Source organism: Conger conger, chromosome 4 (genome assembly GCF_963514075.1).
Source record: "Conger conger chromosome 4, fConCon1.1, whole genome shotgun sequence".
Classification (NCBI taxonomy): Eukaryota; Metazoa; Chordata; class Actinopteri; order Anguilliformes; family Congridae; genus Conger; species Conger conger.
The window spans coordinates 77,674,314-77,699,544 of NC_083763.1; the positions used below are offsets into that span (position 1 = coordinate 77,674,314).

Sequence of the window (25,231 nt, forward strand, 5' to 3'; positions counted from 1 at the left end):
GTCGAAGCACATTCGACACGCGAGGTCCTAACCGATAATCAAGACCTGACCCGCAAACGTAGTCTACAAATTTGTTTACACGGCGGAAGTTCTTTCGAGTAATACCGTTTTTGAAAAAAGAAGACTAGTCACCACTTTTTTTTTTTCAAAACACACTTTGAGGCTCAGGCACTTCGTGCTCGCGCTGTCCTAAAATTCCTTCTTACCGTGCAAAATGCCCTACACGTAACGTTAGCCTACACACAAGCTATTGTCTCCGAAATTGTGGATTTGTGGAGTGACATTATCGGTCCACGCTATTTATTTACACGCTGTTTATTTACAGCGTGTAATGCTTTTCAGTCTAATGTTTTAGATGAGTTAGCTTAGCCTACTCGCTCTCATGGTCATGCTACATTACTTCAGATCAGTCGTATGAATACAGAACAGGTGGAAGCAGCTTCATTACGCTGCTCATAACTGGAACCGTGTACACGACACCTGAAAACTGGATCACCGAAATAACGTGGAGGGCTCGATAATTATTTTAATTGCCGGATACACGCTCTTGTTTCTCGTAATGCGTTCAGTTTATCAACTTCTACTTACCTTCATCTTGTCATTGTGATTCTTCTTTCTCTGTATTTTGTATTGATATGATTTACGCATTGTTATGTATCCCATAAGACTGCTGGGAAAAGAGCATTACTCACTTGGTCTTCTTGGGTTAAATGAGAGTTAAAATAACTCGTATGAACAAATTGCAAAGTGTCTTATTTCCTGGACAATGAATGAATTGTACCAGTACATTCCACCTGACAATGTATGATCTACAGCATGTTGTAGGCCATTGAGAAAGATGTAGGATTACTTCAAAGATTTGCGTAAACTGCACCTCTGCCCAGCATGTTAAAATGCATATAGGGAGCCCATATTAAATAAAGTATGATATTTTCTGATTTGGTGCCTCTTAGGCTTAAAATGCAAGCAATAAGTTTGGGGGAGAAATGCAAGGTTATATCCTGTCACAGCATGAATCAAACGCATAAATGGCGAAAATAAACGTCAATCGCCTGCTGAAAATAATTCCATCGTAGCGGGAAACGTTCAAAATCAAATTGGATAATGAATCCCTAACAAAAAGAAAAACTGTACGCTACTCGTGAAATCGTCATGAAAAGTATCAAGTTGGGATCGAACCAGCGATCGAAAACTGCGATTTAGTGACGGAGCCACCATTACGACCGAAAATTGTAATGGACCAGTTTAGTTATCATACCTGTAGAGAATATAAAAACAGGTCCGGATTTCTCACGGTAAGCAGTTCTCATTGGGTAAGGAATTGAGTAAATTCCTTCCCCAATTGTTTACTTTTTGAATAGATGTGCACAAATTGCAAAGTGTTATTTTTATATTCTATAGTGTAAAGTGTATTAATCACAAAAAAACTTGGTTTTAAGATAAATGTTTGCATTTGCCGAAAGCCTCAAGAGATCAAATTAAATTGATCAGCCCAAACAAAACATCGGCCTCATTTGTATTTGGCTCACTATCTAATAAGAGCTGAAGGAAATCACTTGCAAGCCCTTCCTCCACATCTCTTAAGCGGATGTCATCTACTAGCAAAAAGTGGAATTTTGACGTTCATTAATGATAAATTCGTAGTTGAATTGAATCCTCAACCAAAGGTTTTGTTTTTATAGCTAGCATACATAATGATGCTAATTGGGAATAGAAATTGATTCAGTTGTCTTCATTGTCAGCTGATGTTACACCAGTTTAAGGCTAAATCTCTTCCCCTGTTTCCCTCCAGGAGCTGCACTTCTGCACACCTTTGAGCAGCAGTATGATGCAGGCAGGAGTCTGTCTGAGACAGGACACTGAGACAACACTACCAGAGCTCACTGAGCAGCACAGGATCAGACTGAAAGAAGAGGAACTCAGTGGACTGGAGTCTGTGCACATGGCAGAGTCAGAGACTGAGTGTACTACACCAGGACTCAACACACTGGAGCCTGAGTGTGTTACAGCACACAGTGGGGTCAGTGCTGTACACCACACTGACTCACCATTGATAAAAACAGAACCAGATCTGGGTCCCACCAACACTGGGGATCTTATTAAGACAGAGAGCCTAGACTTTACAGAGCTGGCATATAGAATCCATCTGCACCCTGACCGAATTAAAACAGAGACTGATGATGGAGGCTACATTAAGGCCGAACACATCAGTGTCCTGCAGGACATTAAATGTGATGATATTACATCTGATGAAGTGAGCACTGTGCTTAATGAAGCTGGTGTTGTTCACAAAGACCAGACTGAACCATGGCAGTGTGCAGGAGAGCCAAATCCACACTGCAGGAAACCAGGGAAAGAACAGGACCATTCCACCCAGCATGTGAGATGCCTTAATGAGCCATCAGGGTTAATCCAAGACAAGGGAAGCCATACTGGTGAAAAGCCCCACCAATGCTCTCAGTGTGGGAAGCGTTTCCTTCATAAATCTTCTTTATACAAACATCAGAGAGTTCATACAGGTGAAAAACCTTACAAATGTGATCAGTGTGGGAAGCGTTTCCTTTATAAATATCCCTTAACCAAACATCAGATAATTCATACTGGTGAAAAACCTTACAAATGTGATCAGTGTGGCAAGTGTTTTTCAGCTAAATCTTATTTAAGCCAACATCAGAGAATGCATACTGGTGAAAAGCCTTACAAGTGTGATCAATGTGGGAAGTGTTTTTTGACAAAAAGTGTTTTAATCACCCACCAGAGAATTCATACTGGTGAAAAGCCCTACACGTGTACTCAGTGTGGGAAGTGTTTTTCAGATAAATCTCATTTTAACAAACATGAGAGAATTCATACTGGTGAAAAGCGTTACACCTGTACTCAGTGTGGGAAGTGTTTTATTCATAATCAACAATTAATTATGCATGAGAGAATCCATACTGGTGAAAAGCCCTACACATGTACTCAGTGTGGGAAGTGTTTTTCAGTTCATTCAAGTTTCAGAAAACATCAGAGAATTCATACTGGTGAAAAGCCCTACACGTGTACTCAGTGTGGGAAGTGTTTTTCAGACCTATCAAGTTTCAGAAAACATCAGATAATTCATACTGGTGAAAAGTCCTTCAAATGTATGCAGTGTGGGAAGTGTTTTATGCATAATCAACAATTAATTGTCCATGAGAGAGTCCATACTGGTGAAAAGCCCTACACATGTACTCAGTGTGGGAAGTGTTTTTCAAATCAATCAGGTTTCATACAACATCAGAGAATTCATACTGGTGAAAAGCCCCACCAATGCTCTCAATGCGGGAAGTGTTTTTCAGCTAAAGCTCATTTAAGCCAACATCAGAGAATCCATACTGGTGAAAAGCCCCACCAATGCTCTCAATGCGAGAGGTGTTTTTCAGCTAAATCTCATTTAAGCCAACATCAGAGAATCCATACTGGCGAAAAGCCTTACAAATGTATACAGTGTGGGAAGTGCTTTTCAGCAAAAGGTGGTTTAAGTAGACATGAGGCAGGTCATACCGTCATTCCCTGTAGAAGCTAGGTCTCCCTGCCTGGTGGGGGTTTTGGCTCTAAAATCTAAATGGTTGACCCATTTTTATGGTCAAGAACAAAGGAAGGCCTGATTTTGGGTTCTAAGGAGAATAAACCAAGCAATCTGGGGTTTTGTCTCCTTTCCTTTGATTCACTCAAATCATCCATCCATCCATCCATCATCTTAACCCGCTTATCCTGAACAGGGTCGCAGGGGGGCTGGAGCCTATCCCAGCATACATTGGGCGAAAGGCAGGAATAAACCCTGGACAGGTCGCCAGTCCATCGCAGGGCACACACACCATTCACTCACACACTCACACACTCACACACTCATACCTGTGGGCAATTTAGACTCTCCAATCAGCCTAACCTGCATGTCTTTGGACTGTGGGAGGAAACCGGAGTACCCGGAGGAAACCCACGCAGACACGGGGAGAACATGCAAACTCCACACAGAGAGGCCCCGGCCGACGGGGATTCGAACCCAGGACCTCCTTGCTGTGAGGCGACAGTGCTACCCACTGCGCCATCCGTGCCGCCCACTCAAATCATGTTTATGCAAAATCAAAGGCATATTACCATGGGAGGTACAGAAACATAGTTATTACATAATGCGGCTGTCATGAAAACTCCCAACTTCATCCCTCTCCAGGTATCTCCAGTCAGCTCTACGACTCGGACTTCCTTTTGGGGATTCAGACCATTTGCTCCTAAGAATGTCCGCATCTGGGAAGACTGAGATAAGGGGGAATGGCTGTGGATGTGTGTTCTAGGGGCCTTTAGGTCAGAGAGGTCATTAAGCCCCTGCCAAACCACGGGAAAGGAATGTCTCCGTGACCCAACCTGACCCAACACCTGGTCAATTCCTATGGGAAAGACTCAGGACACTCCCACAGTGCCCCCATTTGGACACTTCTGTCATTACACCCTTTACTTCGCTCCTGGATTAAGGAGGGACTTTTCATGACAACTGCAACATAATCAGACATGATGATAATCTGTTTGGTATGGATGCAATCGGGTAATATCAAGGAACCAACTGAGATGCATTTCATACCAAATGGAGTTTACTGGTATAGTTTCAGTTACTCAAGGGAAAACTATATGTCCTCTCTGGTAATCTTCTGTTTTTCCCTTCTAACAACCCCCAAAGGTCTAAATTCCAGATGTGACCACCCCTCCCTCTTAATTTTTTGGCACTGCCGCCTGGTTCAAAAGCATGATTTGGCATAAAGGAAAGGGAGACAAACCAATCAGGGAAGATCGTATCTGACTTCCCACACTGCATATTCTGTGTTTGTGTGTAGTTGAAGCAGGCTGGGTAAGATTATTGACTTGTATTTCTCTTCTTAATTCCTGTATTAATTGACTGTTGAATTCTAAGATAATGACCTACCTGCCTGTTAATAAATTCTTATTTTTAACTTGCGTGATCTCCAGGACTCTGTTTCATCTTGTATTGATACCATGGCAATATGTGGCTGTAAAGTAGCTCTCCTCCCAGGAGCATACATCGTTAGCCCCCACCTTTTACCCGTGCCTGTGGGGGAAAACTTGTGTGTTGTTCCCGGAGGGACTGTCTTCCTGGGCCCCCTGTGGAACCCCCCCCCCCCCCCCTGTAGTTGAAGCAGGCTGGGTAAGATTATTGACTTTGTATTTCTCTTCTTAATAATTGACTGTTGAATTCTAAGATAATTACCTACTTGCCGGTTAATAAATTGTCATTTTTAACTTTGTAACATTTTTAATCTCCATGACTCTCTGTATCTTTTACAGCCTAAATTACGACTGAATACTGAACAATTCTGACCAAAGAGCAACTGATCAGTGGCTTGGTACTTTCGTGGAGTTCCCAAGTTGGGAAAGGCAGCCAAATTCTGCCTGTAAAACAGGATTGGTGGTACATGGTTCTTGTAATTTGATGTGAAGAGAACCCATGGACGTTTCTACGTCGGTTCTTGTCAAATTAGCTTTAAGGAGCCCTCTAAATGCACGCCGACCAGGGCTCACAACTATCTATGTCAATATAATATAAAATATAGTATAATAATGCATGTATTGTGTCCCCAACCTCTGTGTTCTCCAACGAACTGAGATTCAGCAATAGTGCTAATCCCAGGAGCATATATTGAGTAATGGTGGCACAGGGAAGAGGTAGGAGTCGAGTGTAGCCACTCCAAACTTCTGTGAATGTCCTTGAGTGGCCCAGCCAGAGCCCAGACTTGAATCCGATTGAACATCTCTGGAGAGAGCTGAAAATGGCTGTGCACCGACGCTCCCCATCCAACCTGATGGAGCTTGAGAGGTGCTGCAAAGAGGAATGGGCGAAACTGCCCAAAGATAGGTGTGCCAAGCTTGTGGCATCATATTCAAAAAGACTTGAGGCTGTAATTGCTGCCAAAGGTGCATCAACAAAGTATTGAGCAAGGCTGTGAATACTTATGTACATGTCATTTCTTAATTTTTTTATTTTTAATTAATTTGCAAAAATCTAAAAAAAACTTTTTTCACGTTGTCATGATGGGTTATTGTGTGTAGAATTTGGAGGGAAAAAATGAATTTCGTCAATTTTGGAATAAGGCTGTAACATAAAATGTGGAAAAAGTGAAGCGCTGTGAATACTTTCCGGATGCACTAGTTCATCGCAGAAAAGGGATGAGTTCTGAGCACAGAACCGGTTCAGAAGCAAATAAAGCTTGCATTGTTTTTCTGCTGTTTCGTAGATGAAATCATATTTGTCATTTAATTCCGTTCCAGCTAACACAAATAAATCTGTGGATAAGGGCTATTTGGAGAGATGAAGCACAAGATGGATTTATAGTGAAAAAAGGCAGCATTGTCCTGTGCAATATCTAGTAACGTTTGTTCACTTCTGCTCGTCATACAAAATTGTGTATAAACAGTTGTTTTCTTAGGCTAGAACAGTCTTACTTAATGCCAATTAATGTCCAAATAATTACATATCATGAAAGAAAAGCTTTGAAACCCCAACAGATTTCACTAACTAGCAATATGCTACATAACATAAGGTAATGGCGAACAGGCCATTCAGCCCAGCAATGCTCACCTTATCATACCCCTAAGTGTACCTTCTGCTTAGTCTGCCTAAAAGCGAAATAGTATCCAGCACCGTATCAAGCCTGGTCTTGAAAACCCCCAGTGTTTCTGCCACCACTACATGTCCTGGTAAGCCAATCCACACAATGACCACTCTCTGTGTGAAAAAAAACGTCCTACTATCTGAATGGAATTTCTCCTTAGCCAATTTACATTGTTGCCCTCTCATTCTGCTAACCAAACTCACCCTGAAGAATCTCACTCTATAATCCACTTTTTTAATCCCTTCAATGAATTTAAAAGCCTCAATAAAATCCCCCCTAAATCTCCTTTTAATAAGATAAATCTTATTAAGTCTTAACTGTTTTTCATCTAAATCTTATTTAAGCCAACATCAGATAATCCATACTGGTGAAAAGCCCTACATATGTACTCAGTGTGGGAAGCGTTTCCTTCATAAATCTTCTTTAAATAAACATCAGAGAATTCATACTGGTGAAAAGCCCCACCAATGCTCTCAATGCGGGAAGTGTTTTTCAGGTAAATCTCAATTAAGCATCCATCAGAGAATCCATACTGGTGAAAAGCCCTACGTGTACTCAGTGTGGAAAGTGTTTTTCAGCTAAATCTCATTTTAGCGAACATCAGAGAATTCATACTGGTGAAAAGCCCTATGCATGTACTCAATGTGGGAAGTGTTTTTCAGGTAAATCTCATTTAAGCCTCCATCAGAGAATTCATACTGGTGAAAAACCTCACAAATGTACACTGTGTGGGAAGTGTTTTTTCACAAAAGGTGATTTAAGCAAACATGAGATTATTCATGCTCGTGAAAAGCCCTTCAAATGTGATAAGTGTGAGAAGTGTTTTCATCGGAAAACTAATTTAAATAAGCATCAGATAATTCATACAGGTAAAAAGTCCTACACATGTTATCAGTGTGGCAAGTGCTTTTTAAGGAATGGTGAATTAAACAGCCATCACAGAATTCATACAGGTGAAAAGCCCTACAAATGTGATCAGTGTGGAAAGTGTTTTTCAGCTAAATTACATTTAAGCACCCATCAGAGAATTCATACTGGTGAAAAGCCCTACAAATGTACGCAGTGTGGGAAGTGTTTTTCAACTAAATCTTATTTAAGCATCCATCAGATAATCCATACTGGTGAAAAGCCTTCCACATGTACTAAGTGTGGAAAGTGTTTCACATGTACATCTAATTTAAGGAGGCACAGGAACATTCATACAGGTGAAAACACCTAGATGCTCAGTGTGAGAAGATTTGGACAGGTGAACCGTCTAATTTGGAAGATTTAAGGAAAATCAGTTTATGCACATACCTGCCCCTCCAAATATCACCTAATACAAACAGAATTAAATTGTACAATTCAGACTTTAAAATTAACATTTTACAATTGATAGCTGCCACCTTTTAGTATTTCCTGCCCAGAGATGATGGATGAAAATTTACTGGAGCCAATTCTGGTACCGTTGAGTGGCTGAACTGTCCTTATCAAATAAACTATGTTTTGGACAGCTAGCTGACTGGGACAAACTGGGGTCGCATTTTTATTAAGTACCAAATATTTTGGAGTGTAATTTATTATCTTATTGCTTAATAAATTTCATATTTGTATCAATGAAATGTCTGCAGTGATGGAAATGACAGAACTCTGTTTGGAAGGAATTTTTGAGTCTGTTTCTCTGTTTTGTTGCCAATTCTGGAAAGATGTGCAGGTTCACTGCAGCAATGTCCTGTACAATAGTTATATCTAGTAACCTTTCTTCACTGCTGTTCGTCATACAAAATTGTGTATAAAGTCGTAAAAGTACTCAAAGTGGGGTCGAACAAGCGTATTGCCACAATAAGATCCACACACCCGTTGGGCCCTTGAGCAAGGTCCTTAAACATTGCTCCAGGGGAGGATTGTCTCCTGTTTAGTCTAATCAACTGTACGTCGCTCTGGACAAGAATGGCATTAATGTAATGAACCCCACATTTGTGCACCAGTGTCTAGACTTTTGTGAGGAAAAGTATCTCATTGGTAAAATATCAGATTCTGAAAATGTATGGGGAGTTTCAGTGATGAGCAAAAGGGTGAAACTGTTTATAACATGGATATGCACTGGGCACAACATGGAGTGAAGCCCCTACACTGTATCATGGGCCAAGGATGGACGATTCCATTTAATTTCCTTCAGTTACCCTGGCTCAATGAAATAATGAGCTTTTTACGCGAATGCCAGTTCAGTTATATCTTAAACAGTAAAGCGTTTGATTTTGTGACACAAAAACTGTTGTGGAAGGGGATAATAAGGGCCTTTTGGGGCGGCACACTCCAGTCCAGTAGGTGGCGGTGAATGAACCTTACAATACCCGAAGACGAAGAAAAAGACGAACAACACATTTTTTAACTGTGTATACCATTGCACTTACGGTTCAAGGGACAATGGTGGAGAGACTTTTATGTGAGATGGCCAAAAAACCTGCCTGCTAGCAGCCGCGGTCGAATAAACTTTCTTCTTTTTCCTTTTCTAAAGAACCAATTCACTTACGGAGTGGAATTGATGACTTTCGTTTCCTTCACCTAACAACGACCTGTTGTGTTTAACACACTTGAGGTTATTTAAATGGAATTAACTTGGCCTACCAACACAAGAAATGAAGTCAATGGAATAAATATGGGTAAGGTTGGAATTGTCGATGTACTTTTTTTAATGCGAAGCTTTCTATGCGGTATTTCATTAGTCGCACGACTGTTTCCACAAGTTTCCCCGTTGTCATAAGATCTTCTTACCATGAGAAGTCCCTACCTCTTGGCATTTCGCTAGATATGCGTTCAAGCTAATTGCTATCTTCGTTTTGGTCGAAGCACATTCGACACGCGAGGTCCTAACCGATAATCAAGACGAGTGCCTGACCCGCAAACGTAGTCTACAAATTTGTTTACACGGCGGAAGTTGTTTCGAGTAATACCGTTTTTGAAAAAAGAAGACGAGTCACCACTTTTTTTTTTTCAAAACACACTTTGAGGCTCAGGCACTTCGTGCTCGCGCTGTCCTAAAATTCGTTCTTACTGTGCAAAATGCCCTACACGTAACGTTAGCCTACACACAAGCTATTGCCTCCGAAATTGTGGATTTGTGGAGTGACATTATCGGTCCACGCTATTTATTTACACGCTGTTTATTTACAGCGTGTAATGCTTTTCAGTCTAATGTTTTAGATGAGTTCGCTTAGCCTACTCGCTCTCATGGTCATGCTACATTACTTCAGATCAGTCGTATGAATACAGAACAGGTGAAAGCAGCTTCATTACGCTGCTCATAACTGGAACCGTGTACACGACACCTGAAAACTGGATCACCGAAATAACGTGGAGGGCTCGATAATTATTTTAAATGCCGGATACACGCTCTTGTTTCTCGTAATGCCTTCAGTTTATCAACTTCTACTTACCTTCATCTTGTCATTGTGATTCTTCTTTGTATTTTGTACTGATATGATTTGCGCATTGTTATGTATCCCATAGCACTGCTGGAAAAGAGCATTACTCACTCGGTCTTCTGTGGTGCAATGAAAGTTAAAATAACTCGTATGAACAAATTGCAAAGTGTCTTATTTCCTGGACAGTGAATTAATTGTACCAGTACATTCCACCTGACAATGTATGATCTACAGAAAGATGTAGGATTACTTCAAAGATTTGCGTATACTGCACCTCTGCCCAACATGTTAAAATGCATATAGGGAGCCCATATTAAATAATGTATGATATTTTCTGATTTGGTGTGTGGTATGCTTAAAATGCAAGCAATAAGTTTGGGGGAGAAATGCAAGGTTATATCCTGTCACAGCATGAATCAAACGCATAAATGGGAAAAATAAACGTCAATCGCCTGCTGAAAGTAATTCCATCGTAGCGGGAAACGTTCAAAATCAAATTGGATAATGAATCCCTAACAAAAAGAAAAACTGTACGCTACTCGTGAAACCTACATCAAAAGTATCAAGTTGGGATCGAACCAGCGATCGAAAACTGCGATTTAGTGACGGAGCCACCATTACGACCGAACATTGTAATGCACCAGTTTAGTTATCATACCTGCAGAGAATATAAAAACAGGTCCGGATTTCTCACGGTAAGCAGTTCTCATTGGGTAAGGAATTGAGTAAATTCCTTCCCCAATTGTTTACTTTTTGAACAGATGTGCACAAATTGCAAAGTGTTATTTTTATATTCTATAGTGTTAAGTGTATTAATCACAAAAAAACTTAGTTTGAAGATAAATGTTTGCATTTGCCGAAAGCCTCAAAAGATCAAATTAAATTGATCAGCCCAAACAAAACATCGGCCTCATTTGTATTTGGCTCACTATCTAACAAGAGCTGAAGAAAATCACTTGCAAGCCCTTCCTCCACATCTCTTAACCGGATGTCATCTAGTAGCAAAAAGTGGAATTTTGACGTTCATTAATGATAAATTTGTAGTTGAATTGAATCTTCAACCAAAGGTTTTGTTTTTATAGCTAGCATACATAATGATGCTAATTGGGAATAGAAATTGATTCAGTTGTCTTCATTGTCAGCTGATGTTACACCAGTTTAAGGCTAAATCCGTTCCCCTGTTTCCCTCCAGGAGCTGCACTTCTGCACACCTTTGAGCAGCAGTATGATGCAGGCAGGAGTCTGTCTGAGACAGGACACTGAGACAAAACTACCAGAGCTCACTGAGCAGCACAGGATCAGACTGAAAGAAGAGGAACTCAGTGGACTGGAGTCTGTCCACATGGCAGAGTCAGAGACTGAGTGTACTACACCAGGACTCAACACACTGGAGCCAGAGTGTGTTACAGCACACAGTGGGGTCAGTGCTGTACACCACACTGACTCACCATTGATAAAAACAGAACCTGATCTGGGTCCCACCAACACTGGGGATCTTATTAAGACAGAGAGCCTAGACTTTACAGAGCTGGCATATATAATCCATCTGCACCCTGACCAAATCAAAACAGAAACTTATCCGGGTCACACACACACTGGGGATCTTATTAAGACAGAGAATCTAGAAGTTACAGAGCCAGGATATGTAACCCATCTGCATTCTGACCAAATGAAAACAGAGACTGATGATGGAGGCTACATTAAGGCCGAACACATCAGTGTCTTGCAGGACATTAAATGTGATGATTTTACATCTGATGAAGTGAAGCTTGAATCCAGTGAAATGTTAGTGAGTGATCTCATGAACACTGTGCTTAATGGAGCTGGTGTTGTTCACCAAGACCAGACTGAACCATGGCAGTGTGCAGGAGAGTCAAATCCACACTGCAGGAAACCAGGGAAAGAACAGGACCGTTCCACCCAGCATGTGAGATGCCTTAATGAGCCATCAGAGTTAATCCAAGACAAGGGAAGCCATACTGGTGAAAAGCCCTACCAATGCTCTCAGTGTGGGAAGCGTTTTCCTCATGAATCTAATTTACATAGGCACCAGAGAATTCATTCAGGTGAAAAACCTTACAAATGTGATCAGTGTGGTAAGTGTTTTTCAGCTAAATATCATTTAAGCCGACATCAGAGAATCCATATTTGTGAAAAGCCCTTCAAATGTACGCAGTGTGGGAAGTGTTTTCCTCATAAATCTAATTTAAACAAACATCTGAGAATTCATAGAGGTGAAAAATCTTACAAATCTAATCGGTGTGGGAAGGGTTTTAAACAGAAATCGCATGTAATCAGAGACAAGAAAAATCATACAGATGAAAAGCCCTACAAATGTGATCAGTGTGGGAAGTATTTTTCAGCGAAGGCCGTTTTGGAGGTTCATCAGAGAATTCATACAGGTGAAAAGCCCTACAAATGTGATCAGTGTGGGAAATGCTTCTTAAGGAAAGCTGCTTTAACCAAACATCAGAGAATTCATTCAGGTGAAAAGCCCTATAAATGTCATCTGTGTGAGAAGTGTTTTGCTCATAAATGGTATATAAATATCCACCAGAGAATTCATTCAGGTGAAAAGCCCTATAAATGTCATCTGTGTGAGAAGTCTTTTGTTCATAAATGTTATTTAAATATCCACCAGAGAATTCATACAGGAGAAACGCCCTACAAATGTGATCAGTGTGGGAAGTGTTTTAAACAGAAATCATATTTAATCAAACACAAGAAAATTCATACAGATGAAAAGCCCTACAAATGTGATCAGTGTGAGATGTCTTTTCTTTGTCAATCTAAGTTAAATACCCACCAGATAATTCATGCAGGTGAAAAACCCTACAAATGTAATCAGTGTGGGAAGTATTTTTCAGCAAAGGCCGGTTTGAAGGTCCATCAGAGAATTCATTCAGGTGAAAAGCCCTACAAATGTCATCTGTGTGAGAAGTATTTTGCTCAGAAATGTTCTTTAACCAATCATCAGATAACTCATTCAGGTGAAAAGCCCTACAAATGTCATCTGTGTGAGAAGTCTTTTGTTCAGAAAGGATATTTAAATATCCACCAGAGAATTCATACACGGGAAAAGCCCAACAGGTGTACTCTGTGTAGGAAGTGTTTTAGCACAACATCTGTTTTACAGAGACACCTGATAATTCATACAGGTGAAAAGCCATACAAATGCAATCAGTGTGGGAAGTGTTTTCAACAGAAATCACATGTAAACAGACACGAGAAAATTCATACCGATAAAGCCCAGCAGATATGATCAGTGTGAGATGTATTTTCTTTGTAAATCTAAGTGAAATACCCACCAGATAATTCATGCAGGTGTAAGGCGGAAATAATTAACATCTGGTATCGTCACTCTGGCACTGGTCAGCTTGCTGACTTCCTCTGATACCATGGCAATATGTGGCTGTAAAGTAGCTCTCCTCCCAGGAGCATACATCGTTAGCTCCCACCTTTTGGCACCCATGCCTGTGGGGGAAAACTTGTGTGTTGTTCCCGGAGGGACTGTCTTCCTGGGCCCCCTGTGGAACCCCCCCCCCCCCCCCCCTGTAGTTGAAGCAGGCCGGGTAAGATTATTGACTTTGTATTTCTCTTCTTAATAATTGACTGTTGAATTCTAAGATAATTACCTACTTGCCGGTTAATAAATTGTCATTTTTAACTTTGTAACATTTTTAATCTCCATGACTCTGTATCTTTTACAGCCTAAATTACAGCTGAATACTGAACGATTCTGACCAAAGAGCAACTGATCAGTGGCTTGGTACTTTAGTGGAGTTCCCAAGTTGGGAAAGGCAGCCAAGTTCTGCCCGTGAAACAGGATTGGTGGTGCATGGTTCTTGTAATTTGATGTGAACAGAACCCATGGATGTTTCTACGTCAAATTAGCTTTAAGGAGCCCTCTAAATGCATGCTGGCCTGGGCTCACAACTATCTATGAAAGTATAATATAAAATATAGTATAATAGTGCCTGTATTGTGTTGGCTAGACCCCCAACCTCTGTGTTCTCCAACGAACTGAGATTCAGCAATAGTGCTAATCCCAGGAGCATATATTGAGTAATGGTGGCACAGGGAAGAGGCAGGAGTGAAGTGTAGCCACTCCAAATGCATGATTAAAACCACATTCTAAATTCTAGTTTCAAATGGAGTCAGATAACGAAGGTAAATGTATTGGCCCTATTGTGTCGATTCGCGGTCAGCCCAGACCAGTCGAGAGTGGAAGGCAGAGTGGTACAACTGTCTTTAACGTGGTTTATTTATTGGCTGATCAGTGTGGGAAGTGCTTCTTCAGGAAAGGTGAATTAACCAAATGTCAGAATTCATTCAGGTGAAAAGCCCTACAAATAATCTGTGTGAGAAGTCTTCAGTTCAGAAATGTCATCTAAAAATCCACCAGGGAATTCATACAGAGAAAATGCACTACAAATGTGATCAGTGAGGGAAGGGTTTCATTAGAAAATACGAATTAAGTACTCACCAGAGAATTCACAACAGGTAAAAATTAAATTAAATGAATATTCACAGGTGAAAGGTCTGTATTTGCATTGTATTTGCCCTAGCAATGTTGTCAGTGTGGGTAGCATCTAATTTACACTCCTGAGAATTCTTAGAGGTGAACATCGCTATGTATATACTTAAGTGTTTTTTCCCCAGAATATCTTTAGTTTTATTAAGCTTTTATTTACACAGGGTAGGTTGACTGGACATGCATGCTTTTTTGCAGCAACACCCTATTAATGCCCACCCAAGACAGGGCAGACAGTGGTCAAATAAACAGTGTTTTGGACAGCTGACTGGGACAATCTGGGCTTGGATTCTTATTAACACTAAGTGTTTTGGACTGTAATATAGCTGTAATATAGACTGTCATATTTCATTCTATTGTCTGAATAAATGTCATTCTTTTGACTGAAATGTCTGCAGTGATGAAAATTACAGAAATGTATTTGCTTGGAAGGAATTTTTGGACAGCTGCTTGGATATGAAAATAAACATGGTGACAAGAAGAAACCCTAGTGTATTTCTCTGTTTTGTTGGCAATTGTGGAAAGATGTGCTGGTTCACTGCCCCACCAGGACTTCCACACAACCGCCCCCCCCCCCTCCTCCTCAGCCCCCACACCAGCCTGGGAAACAGCATGCCAGGTTGGGCTGTCTGCAGCGTATCATGGTGTGTGGTAAAAGGGTAGTAACCTTAGGACCATACTACAGCCCAGTAGGTGGTGGTAATGCACAGAACAGGTGTAAGAATATCAACAAATAAAATCAGACGAAGGAGAGATTTTTCCTGACGGTGTTTTAGAGGCTGATCTCACATTTCCAGGTAGGCAAACTGGAAGGAGTGCTGGCAGCCTTCCTGTAGCTTGGTTCTGAGTTAGTTCACCGGAAGGAGTGCTGGCAGTCTTCCTGTAGCTCGGTTCTGAGTTAGTTCACCGGAAGGAGTGCTGGCAGCCTTCCTGTAGCTCGGTTCTGAGTTAGTTCACTGGGAGGAGTGCTGGCAGCCTTCCTGTAGCTCGGTTCTGAGTTAGTTCACCGGAAGGAGTGCTGGCAGCCTTCCTGTAGCTCGGTTCTGAGTTAGTTCACTGGAAGGAGTGCTGGCAGCCTTCCTGTAGCTTAGTTCTGAGTTCACTGGAAGGAGTGCTGGCAGCCTTCCTGTAGCTTGGTTCTGAGTTCGTTCACTGGAAGGAGTGCTGGCAGCCTTCCTGTAGCTTGGTTCTGAGTTAGTTCATCACAGAAAAGGGATGAGTTCCGAGCACAAAACTCTGGTTCAGACACAAATAAATCTTGCATTGTTTTTCTGCTCGGAGACAGAACAACCATATTTGTCATTTAATTCCTTCCAAAGAACACCAAAGAAATCTGGGGATAAGGGCTATTAGGAGAGATGAAGCAAGAGACGGATTTCTTGTGTAATAGTAATATCTAGTAACATTTCTTCACTGCTGTTCATCGTATACATCTTTTATACATTGACTGCACACAGTACTTCAAGTGTGGTCTAACAAGAGTATTGTATAAGGTAACTTCCTTGGACTTGGACTCAATATTCCTGGCTATGTATCCTAGCATCCTCTTGGCCTTTTCTACTGCTACCGCACATTAACTATTACCCCCAAGTCTCGAGCACTATCCAATTTTGTACCCCCCATAAAGTAATTCTGCCTTATATTTTTATTTCCCACGTGTAGTACTTAGTTGTCTTGAATTTCATTTGCCAGATTTCTGACTCATGGATTCTGTTTAAGTCTTCCTGGATTACTCTAGTACAGTCCATACTGTTAGCTAAACCTATTTTTGTATCATCTGCTCTAATTTAACTAAATTCCTTTCAATGCCCGTGTCAAGATCATTTATGTAAATGAGGAAGAGCAGTGCCCCCAGCGCCGACCCCTGTGGGACTCCACTTCCCACAATACCCTGCTTGGATAAGGCCCCTCCTACTACTACTATTTGTGTTCTATCCTGTAACCAATGAATAAAATTACCATGACGTCACAACAGCAAATAACTTAGTTCTGTGTGGATAGGGTTGAGGAATGTGAATAGCAGGCAGTGTTTTCAGTGTCATTTTAACTGAGGTCTTAAAACGTAAACTCAATGTTGGAATGTAAAAATAATTTATGAAAACTGAACAAAACTGTTTTATTTATATGATGATAGCTAATGTAACGTTAATGTTAGATGTCAATGCCCTCCCCTAAAGTTAGCTAGCCAACATCATTAACATGCATAACCGAGTGGTGCTGATGTAGTAAATATTGAGAAAAAATCACCAAGCAGCATGATCATTCCATGGTCAAAGTCACTTAGATCACATTCTCATAGTTGACGTGAACATAACCTGAAGCTCCTGACTGGTATCTGTATGACTTTATGCATTGCACTGCTGCCACACGATTGGCTGATTAGATCATTGCATGAATAAGTAGGTGTACAGGTATTACTGATAAAGTTTGGTGAGTGTATGTCTTCCGTAACAGCAGGGTATGTTTGATTCAGAGAGTACGGGAATACAAAGGCGTGTAAAACATGTTTGTAGCGGCCTGTATCGTAGTGGTTATGGTACATGACTGGGACCCGCAAGGTTGGTAATTTGATCCACTGTGTAGCCACAATAAGATCCACACCCATTGGGCCCTTGAGCAAGGTCCTAAAGCATTGCTCCAGGGGAGGATTGTCTCCTGCTTAGTCTAATCAACTGTACGAATGTAAGAATGGCATTAATGTAATGTACCCCACATTTGTGTGTCCTGACTGTTGTGAGGAAATGTATCTCATTGGTAAAATAAACCCATCAGATTCTGCAAATGTATGGGGAGATTCAGTGATGACCAAAAGGGTGAAACTGTTTAACATGGATATGCACTGGGCACAACATGGAGTGAAGCTCCTACACTGTATATATCATGGGCCAAGGATGGACGATTCCATTTAATTTCCTTCAGTTACCCTGGTTCAATAAAATAATGAGCATTTTACGCCAATGCCAGTTTAGTTATATCTTAAACAGTAAAGCGTTTGATTTTGTTACACAAAAACTGTTGTGGAAGGGGATAATAAGGGCTTTTGGGGCGGCACATTCCAGTCCAGTAGGTGGCGGTGAATGAGCCTTACAATACCCGAAGACGAACAACACATTTTTACTGTCGGTCTTTTTTTTTTCTTTTTTTAATCTGTGGATACCATTGCACTTACAGTTCAAGGGACAATGGTTGAGATGGCCAGAAAACCTGCCTACTAGCAGCCGCGGTCGAATAAACTTTCTTCTTTTTCTAAAGAACCAATTCAGTTACGGAGTGGAATTGATGACTTTCGTTTCGTTCACCTAACAACGACCTACTGTGTTTAACACACACGAGATTATTTAATTGGAATTAACTTCGCCTATCAACACAAGAAATCAAATCAATGGAATAAATATGGGTAAGCTGGGAATTGTCTTTATGTACGTTTTTTTTTAAATTTTTTATGCGAAGCTTTCTATGCGGTATTTCATTAGTCGCACGACTGTTTCCACAAGTTTCCCCGTTCCCCGTTCTCATTATATTTCTTCTTAGTACCTCCCTGTTTACATTTCGCCAGATGTGCATTCAATCTAATGGCTATCCTCGTTTTGGTCGAAGCACATTCGACACGGGAGGTCCTTAGATTTTTTTTTTTTTTACCGATAATCAAGAAGAGTGCCTGACCCGCAAACGTAGTCTACAAATTGTTTTACAGGGCGGAAGTTGTTTCAAGTAATACCGTTTTTGAAAAAAGAAGACGAGTCACCACTTCAGATTTTTTTTTAAACACACTTTGAGGCTCAGGCACTTCAAGCTCGCGCGGTCCTAAAATTCCCGCTCAAAATGCCCTACCAGTAACGTAGGCCTACACACACGCTATTGTCTCCGAAATTGTGGATTTATAATAATAATCGGTCCACGCTATTTATTTACACGGTATAATGGTTTTCAGTCTAATATTTTAGAGGAGTTCGCTTATCCTACTCGCTCTCATGGTCATGCTACTTTACTTCGCATAAGTCGTATGAATACAGAACAGGTGAAAGCAGCTTCATTACGCTGCTCATAACTGGAACCGTGTACACGACACCTGAAAACTGGATCACCGAAATAACGTGGAGGGTTCGATCATTATTTTAATTGCCGGATACACGCTCTTGTTTCTCGTAATGCGTTCAGTTTATCAACTTCTTACCTTCATCTTGTCATTGTGATTCTTCTTTCTCTGTATTTTGTACTGATGTGATTTGCGCATTGTTATGTATCCCATAGCACTGCTGGAAAAGAGCATTACTCACTCGGTCTTCTTTGGTTAAATGAAATTTAAAATAAATCTTATGAACAAATTGCAAAGTGTCTTCCTGGACAATGAATGAATTGTACCAGTACATTCTATCTGATATATGATCTAGAGCATGTCGTAGGCCATTGAGAAAGATGTAGGATTACTTCAAAGATTTGCGTATACTGCACCTCTGCCCAACATGTTAAAATGCATATAGGGAGCCAGTATTAAATAATGTATGATATTTTCTGATTTGGTGCCTCTTAGGCTTAAAATGGAAGCAATAAGTTTGGGGGAGAAATGCAAGGTTATATCCTGTCACAGCATGAATCAAACGCATAAATGGGAAAAATAAATGTCAATCGCCTGCTGAAAATAATTCCATCGTAGCGCGAAACGTTCAAAATCAAATCTTCTGGCTTGTCTTTTAGGTGGGGATGTTGAGTTTCTAAATGCCGGCGCAATTTTGATTGCCTCCTTGCTGAGCATTGCCTGGCAAATAACACAGATGGGTTGGGGGGGACAAGAATTGTTGGACACAAAGCCGAATTTGATGTAATCTTGGTCATAATTTCGAGTAAACGGGTGATGTTTTTTTTGCCGGTGGTTCATTGGGAACATCAGGTGTAGCATTAGTAGGTGTATCAGGTTGCCTTTTAAAGAAACCCTTGATGCTAGCTTGCTTTGAGCATGCCATATTGAGCTCGTAGACGTAGTGTGTGCTTGCCTGCGATTGAACGTTCAGAGTGACAGTGACAGAGATAGAACGGAGCACGTAACCTCTCGCGGGCGGGAAAGCTTCACGTTAGAGACTGTTGGACGGGCGACGTAGGGACGGGGTGTGCCGAGCGGAGTCGCGATCATAGACAGTAAAACAAATGGATTTTGGAGGAAGGGCAGGTTTCAGGGGAACGGCAGCGACCTCTCCCGGCCCATAGATTGAGAAGCGATGACATAGAACACAGTTTTATGGCCGTAGCCTTGGAGGCTCACAGGGCACAGAAGGAGAGAGACATCTCAACTCACACAGTTACAGAAAATAATTTTCATTGGCACAAAGCAAATTATGATACTTTAATAATTATGTATGATCTGGATCACTCAAGGATAAGCAATTAATAATAACATAATCACAAAAATGTATAAATTCAACAACAGATGTGATTTGCGCATTGTTATGTATCCCATAGCACTGCTGGAAAAGAGCATTACTCACTTGGTCTTCTTGGGTTAAATGAAAGTTAAAATAAATCTTAGGAACAAATTGCAAAGTGTCTTATTTCCTGGACAATGAATGAATTGTACCAGTAGATTCTATCTGACTATGAATGATCTGCAGCATGTCGTAGGCCATTGAGAAAGATGTAGGACTACTTCAAAGATTTGCGTATACTCCACCTCTGCCCAGCATGTTAAAATGCATATAGGGAGCCAGTATTAAATAATGTATGATATTTTCTGATTTGGTGTGTGGTATGCTTAAAATGCAAGCAATAAGTTTGGGGGAGAAATGCAAGGTTATATCCTGTCACAGCATGAATCAAACACATAAATGGCGAAAAATAAACGTCAATCGCCTGCTGAAAATAATTCCATCGTAGCGGGAAACGTTCAAAATCAAATTGGATAATGAATCCCTAACAAAAAGAAAAACTGTAGGCTACTCGTGAAACCTCGAACCAGCGATCGAAAACTGCGATTTAGTGACGGAGCCACCATTACGACCGAACATTGTAATGCACCAGTTTAGTTATCATACCTGCAGAGAATATAAAAACAGGTCCGGATTTCTCACGGTAAGCAGTTCTCATTGGGTAAGGAATTGAGTAAATTCCTTCCCCAATTGTTTACTTTTTGAACAGATGTGCACAAATTGCAGTGTGTTATTTTTATATTCTGTAGTGTAGAGTGTATTAATCACAAAGATACATTGGATACATTTGCCGAAAGCCTCAAAAGACAGGAAATTAAATTGATCAGCCCAAACGAAACATCAGCCTAATTTGTATTTGGCTCACTATCTAACAAGAGCTGAACAAGCCCTTCCTCCACATCGCTTTAGCGGATGTCATCTATTTTATAACAAATTTTGACATTCGTTGATGATAAATTCGTAGTTGAATTGAATCCTCAACCAAAGGTTTTGTTTTTATAGCTAGCATACATAATGATGCTAATCGGGGATAAAAATAGAATAAAATGTCTTCACTTGTCAGCTGATGTGGTTAGACCAGTTTAAGGCTAAATCTCTTCCCCTGTTTCCCTCCAGGAGCTGCACTTCTGCACACCTTTGAGCAGCAGTATGATGCAGGCAGGAGTCTGTCTGAGACAGGACACTGAGACAACACTACCAGAGCTCACTGAGCAGCACAGGATCAGACTGAAAGAAGAGGAACTCAGTGGACTGGAGTCAGAGACAGAGTGTGCTGCACCAGGACTCAACACACTGGAGCCAGAGTGTGTTACAGCACACAGTGGGGTCAGTGCTGTACACCACACTGACTCACCATTGATAAAAACAGAACCTGATCTGGGTCCCACCAACACTGGGGATCTTATTAAGACAGAGAGCCTAGACTTTACAGAGCTGGCATATAGAATCCATCTGCACCCTGACCAAATCAAAACAGAAACTTATCCGGGTCACACACACACTGGGGATCTTATTAAGACAGAGAACCTAGAAGTTACAGAGCCAGGATATGTAACCCATCTGCATTCTGACCAAATCGAAACAGAAACTGATGATGGAGGCTACATCAAGGCTGAACACATCAGTGTGCTGCAGGACATTAAATGTGATGATATTACATCTGATGAAGTGAACCCTGTGCTTAATGGAGCTGGTGTTGTTCACAAAGACCAGACTGAACCATGGCAGTGTGCAGGAGAACCAAATCCACACTCCAGGAAACCAGGGAAAGAACAGGACCGTTCCACCCAGCATGTGAGATGCCTTAATGAGCCATCAGAGTTAATTCAAGACAAGGGAAACCATACTGGTGAAAAGCCCCACCAATGCTCTCAGTGTGGGAAGCGTTTCCTTCAGAAATCTTCTTTAAACAAACATCAGAGAATTCATACAGGTGAAAAATCTTACAAATGTGATCAGTGTGGGAAGTGTTTTTTGACAAAAAGTGCTTTAATCACCCACCAGAGAATTCATTCAGGTGAAAAACCTTACAAATGTGATCAGTGTGGCAAGTGTTTTTCAGATCAATCATGTTTCAGAAAACATCAGAGAATTCATACTGGTGAAAAGCCCCACCAATGCTCTCAGTGTGGGAAGCTTTTTCCTCATGAATCTAATTTATATAAGCACCAGAGAATTCATTCAGCTGAAAAACCTTACAAATGTGATCAGTGTGGCAAGTGTTTTTCAGCTAAATCTTATTTAAGCCAACATCAGAGAATCCATACTGGTGAAAAGCCCTATGCATGTACTCAATGTGGGAAGTTTTTTAAAAATAATTATCAATTAATTATCCATCAGAGAATTCATACTGGTGAAAAACCTTACACTTGTACTCAATGTGGGAAGTGTTTTTCAGATAAATCTCATTTAAGCAGCCATCAGAGAATTCATACTGGTGAAAAGCCCTTAAAATGTATGCAGTGTGGGAAGTGTTTTATTCATAATCAACAATTAATTAGGCATGAGAGAATCCATACTGGTGAAAAGCCCTTCACAGGTACTCAGTGTGGGAAGTGTTTTTCAGATCAATCGAGTTTCATAAAACATCAGAGAATTCATACTGGTGAAAAGCCCTACACGTGTACTCAATGTGGGAAGTGTTTTTCAGATAAATCTTATTTAAGCAAACATCAGAGAATTCATACTGGTGAAAAGCCCTTCAAATGTACGCAGTGTGGGAAGTGTTTTATTCATAATCAACAATTAATTGTGCATGAGAGAATCCATACTGGTGAAAAGCCCTTCACATGTACTCAGTGTGGGAAGTGTTTTTCAGATCAATCAAGTTTAAGAAAACATCAGAGAATTCATACTGGTGAAAAGCCCTACACGTGTACTCAGTGTGGGAAGTGTTTTTCAGATCAATCAAGTTTCAGAAAACATCTGAGAATTCATACTGGTGAAAAGCCCCACCAATGCTCTCAATGCGGGAAGTGTTTTTCTGCTCAATCTCATTTAAGCCAACATCAGAGAATCCATACTGGTGAAAAGCCCTACAAATGTATACAGTGTGGGGAGTGCTCTTCAGCAAAATGTGGTTTAAGTAGACATCAGGCAGGTGATACCGTCATTCCCTGTAGAAGCTAGGTCTCCCTGCCTGGTGGGGGTTTTCCCTCTAAAATCCAAATGGTTGACCCATTTGTATGGTAAAGAACTAAGGCCTGATTTTGGGTTATAAGGAGAAAATAAACCAAGCAATCTGGGGTTTTGTCTCCTTTCCTTTGATTCACACAAATCATGTTTATGCAAAATCACAAGGCATATTACCATGGGAGGTACAAAAACAGTTATTACATTATGCGGCTGTCATGAAAACGCCCAACTACATCCCTCTCCAGGTATCTCCAGTCAGCTCTACGATTCAGACTTCCTTTTGGGGATTCAGACCATTTGCTCCTAAGAGTGTCCGCATCTGGGAAGACTGAGATAAAGGGGAATGGCTGTGGATGTGTGTTCTAGGGGCCTTTAGGTCAGAGAGGTCATTAAGCCCCTGGCCAAATCATGAGAAAGGAATGTCTCCGTGACCCAACCCCTGGTCAATTCCTATGGGAAAGACTCAGGACACTCCCACAGTGCCCCCATTTGGACACTTCTGTCATTACACCCTTTACGCCGCTCCTGGATTAAGGAGGGACTTTTCATGACAACTGCAACATAATCAGACAGGATAATAATCTGTTTGGTATGGATGCAATCGGGTAATATCAAGGAATCAAATGAGATACATTTCATACCAAATAGAGTTTACTAGCATAGTTTCAATTACTCAAGGGAAAACTATATGTCCTCTCTGCTAATCATCTATTTTTCCCTTCTAACAACCCCCAAACCCCACTGCCCCATGGTCCAAACATATGATTTGGCATAAAAGCAAGGGAGACAGACCAATCTGTGAAGATCGTATTCGACTTCCCACAAAACATGTCTTGTGTATGTATGTGTAGCAGCGGAAGATCGTAATCGGCTTCCCACACTCTGCATGTTCTATTCTTTGTTTGTGTGTGTGTTTCTACGCCGGGTCCTGTCAAGTTAGCTCTAAGGAGCCCTCTAAATGCATGCCGACCTGGGCTCGCAACTATCATGTCAAATGTAGTGCATGTATTGTGTTGGCTAGACCCTCAGCCTCTGAGTTCTCCGCCGAACTGAGATTTCAGCAATAATGCTAATCCCGGGAGCATATATTGAGTAATGGTGGCGCAGGTAAGAGTCGAGTGTAATCACTCCCGAGGTTCACGTACGTTACAAACCCAAATTTGTAAATTATATCTTAAATGGAGTCAGATAACGAAGGTAAATGTATTGGCCCTACTGTGGAGATGCTTGGTCAGCCCAGACCAGTAAAGAGCGGAAGGCAGAGTGGTACTACTGTCTTTGTAACATGGTTTATTCATTGGCTGATCTAGACTCTCCGCATAGCGGTCATTATAATTTAACCCTACTAATCTTCTTCCAGCAATACCAGAAGGACAAGCATGCAAATACCTTCGGCCCTCGCTAAATTCCGTCGTTGGGTTAGCGTGGGGTTTTACAAATGAGCATTTCATGTTTCTTGTTGAGACCTGGCTTAACAATGACAGTGTGGCAACACTTATGGAAGCTTGTCCCCCAGACTATAACCTCTTCCAGTCAGTGAGACAGGGCAGAAGAGGGGCTGGAATAGATGCTGTTTTCTCCCATCAGTTTAGCTGTACTGAGTTTGAGTAAGGTACATTTTCATCTGGCAAATGAAATTCAAGAAAACTAAGTACTACACATGGGAAATAAAAATTAAGGCAGAATTACTTTATGGGGGGTACAAAATTGGATAGTGCTCGAGACTTGGGGGTAATAGTTAATGTGCGGTAGCAGTAGAAAAGGCCAAGAGGATGCTAGGATACATAGCCAGGAATATTGAGTCCAAATCCAAGGAAGTTACCTTATACAATACTCTTGTTAGACCACACTTGAAGTACTGTGTGCAGTCAATGTATAAAAGATGTATACGATGACCAGCAGTGAAGAAATGTTACTAGATATTACTATTACACAAGAAATCTGTCTCTTGCTTCATCTCTCCTAATAGCCCTTATCCCCAGATTTCTTTGGTGTTCTTTGGAAGGAATTAAATGACAAATATGGTTGTTCTGTCTCCGAGCAGAAAAACAATGCAAGATTTATTTGTGTCTGAACCAGAGTTTTGTGCTCGGAACTCAT

The 25,231-nt window shown here is 41.0% G+C and overlaps 2 protein-coding genes and 2 pseudogenes across 2 annotated transcripts; all 4 read left to right on the top strand.

Moving 5' to 3' along the window:
* Nucleotides 1-1,097: 1,097 nt before the first annotated feature.
* Nucleotides 1,098-4,968, top strand: LOC133127137 (zinc finger protein 260-like; annotated as a pseudogene).
* Nucleotides 4,969-6,718: 1,750 nt separating this feature from the next.
* LOC133126759 (gastrula zinc finger protein XlCGF71.1-like) lies at nt 6,719-7,860 on the top strand. The gene is given in 4 exon segments (XM_061239094.1): nt 6,719-6,726; nt 6,953-7,189; nt 7,191-7,510; nt 7,595-7,860. Coding segments are annotated over 4 exon segments (831 nt in total).
* Nucleotides 7,861-9,041: 1,181 nt separating this feature from the next.
* On the top strand, nt 9,042-23,367 carry LOC133127124 (zinc finger protein 260-like). Its single transcript, XM_061239789.1, has 3 exons — nt 9,042-9,283; nt 11,238-11,465; nt 21,113-23,367. Exons 2-3 carry the CDS (start codon nt 11,271-11,273, stop codon nt 23,123-23,125), a joined length of 2,208 nt encoding a protein of 735 aa, XP_061095773.1. The 5' UTR covers nt 9,042-9,283; nt 11,238-11,270; the 3' UTR covers nt 23,126-23,367.
* LOC133127122 (zinc finger protein 665-like) overlaps nt 17,743-25,231 on the top strand; it is a 29,868-nt pseudogene continuing 22,379 nt past the window's right edge.

Bases quoted from the DNA above. Each gene is read 5' to 3' on its own strand.
- LOC133127124 (XM_061239789.1), top strand. From the start codon at position 11,271: ATGATGCAGGCAGGAGTCTGTCTGAGACAGGACACTGAGACAAAACTA. The intron at 11,466-21,112 runs GTCAGTGCTGTA...GTTTCCCTCCAG, and splicing joins GTGTTACAGCACACAGTGGG to GAGCTGCACTTCTGCACACC.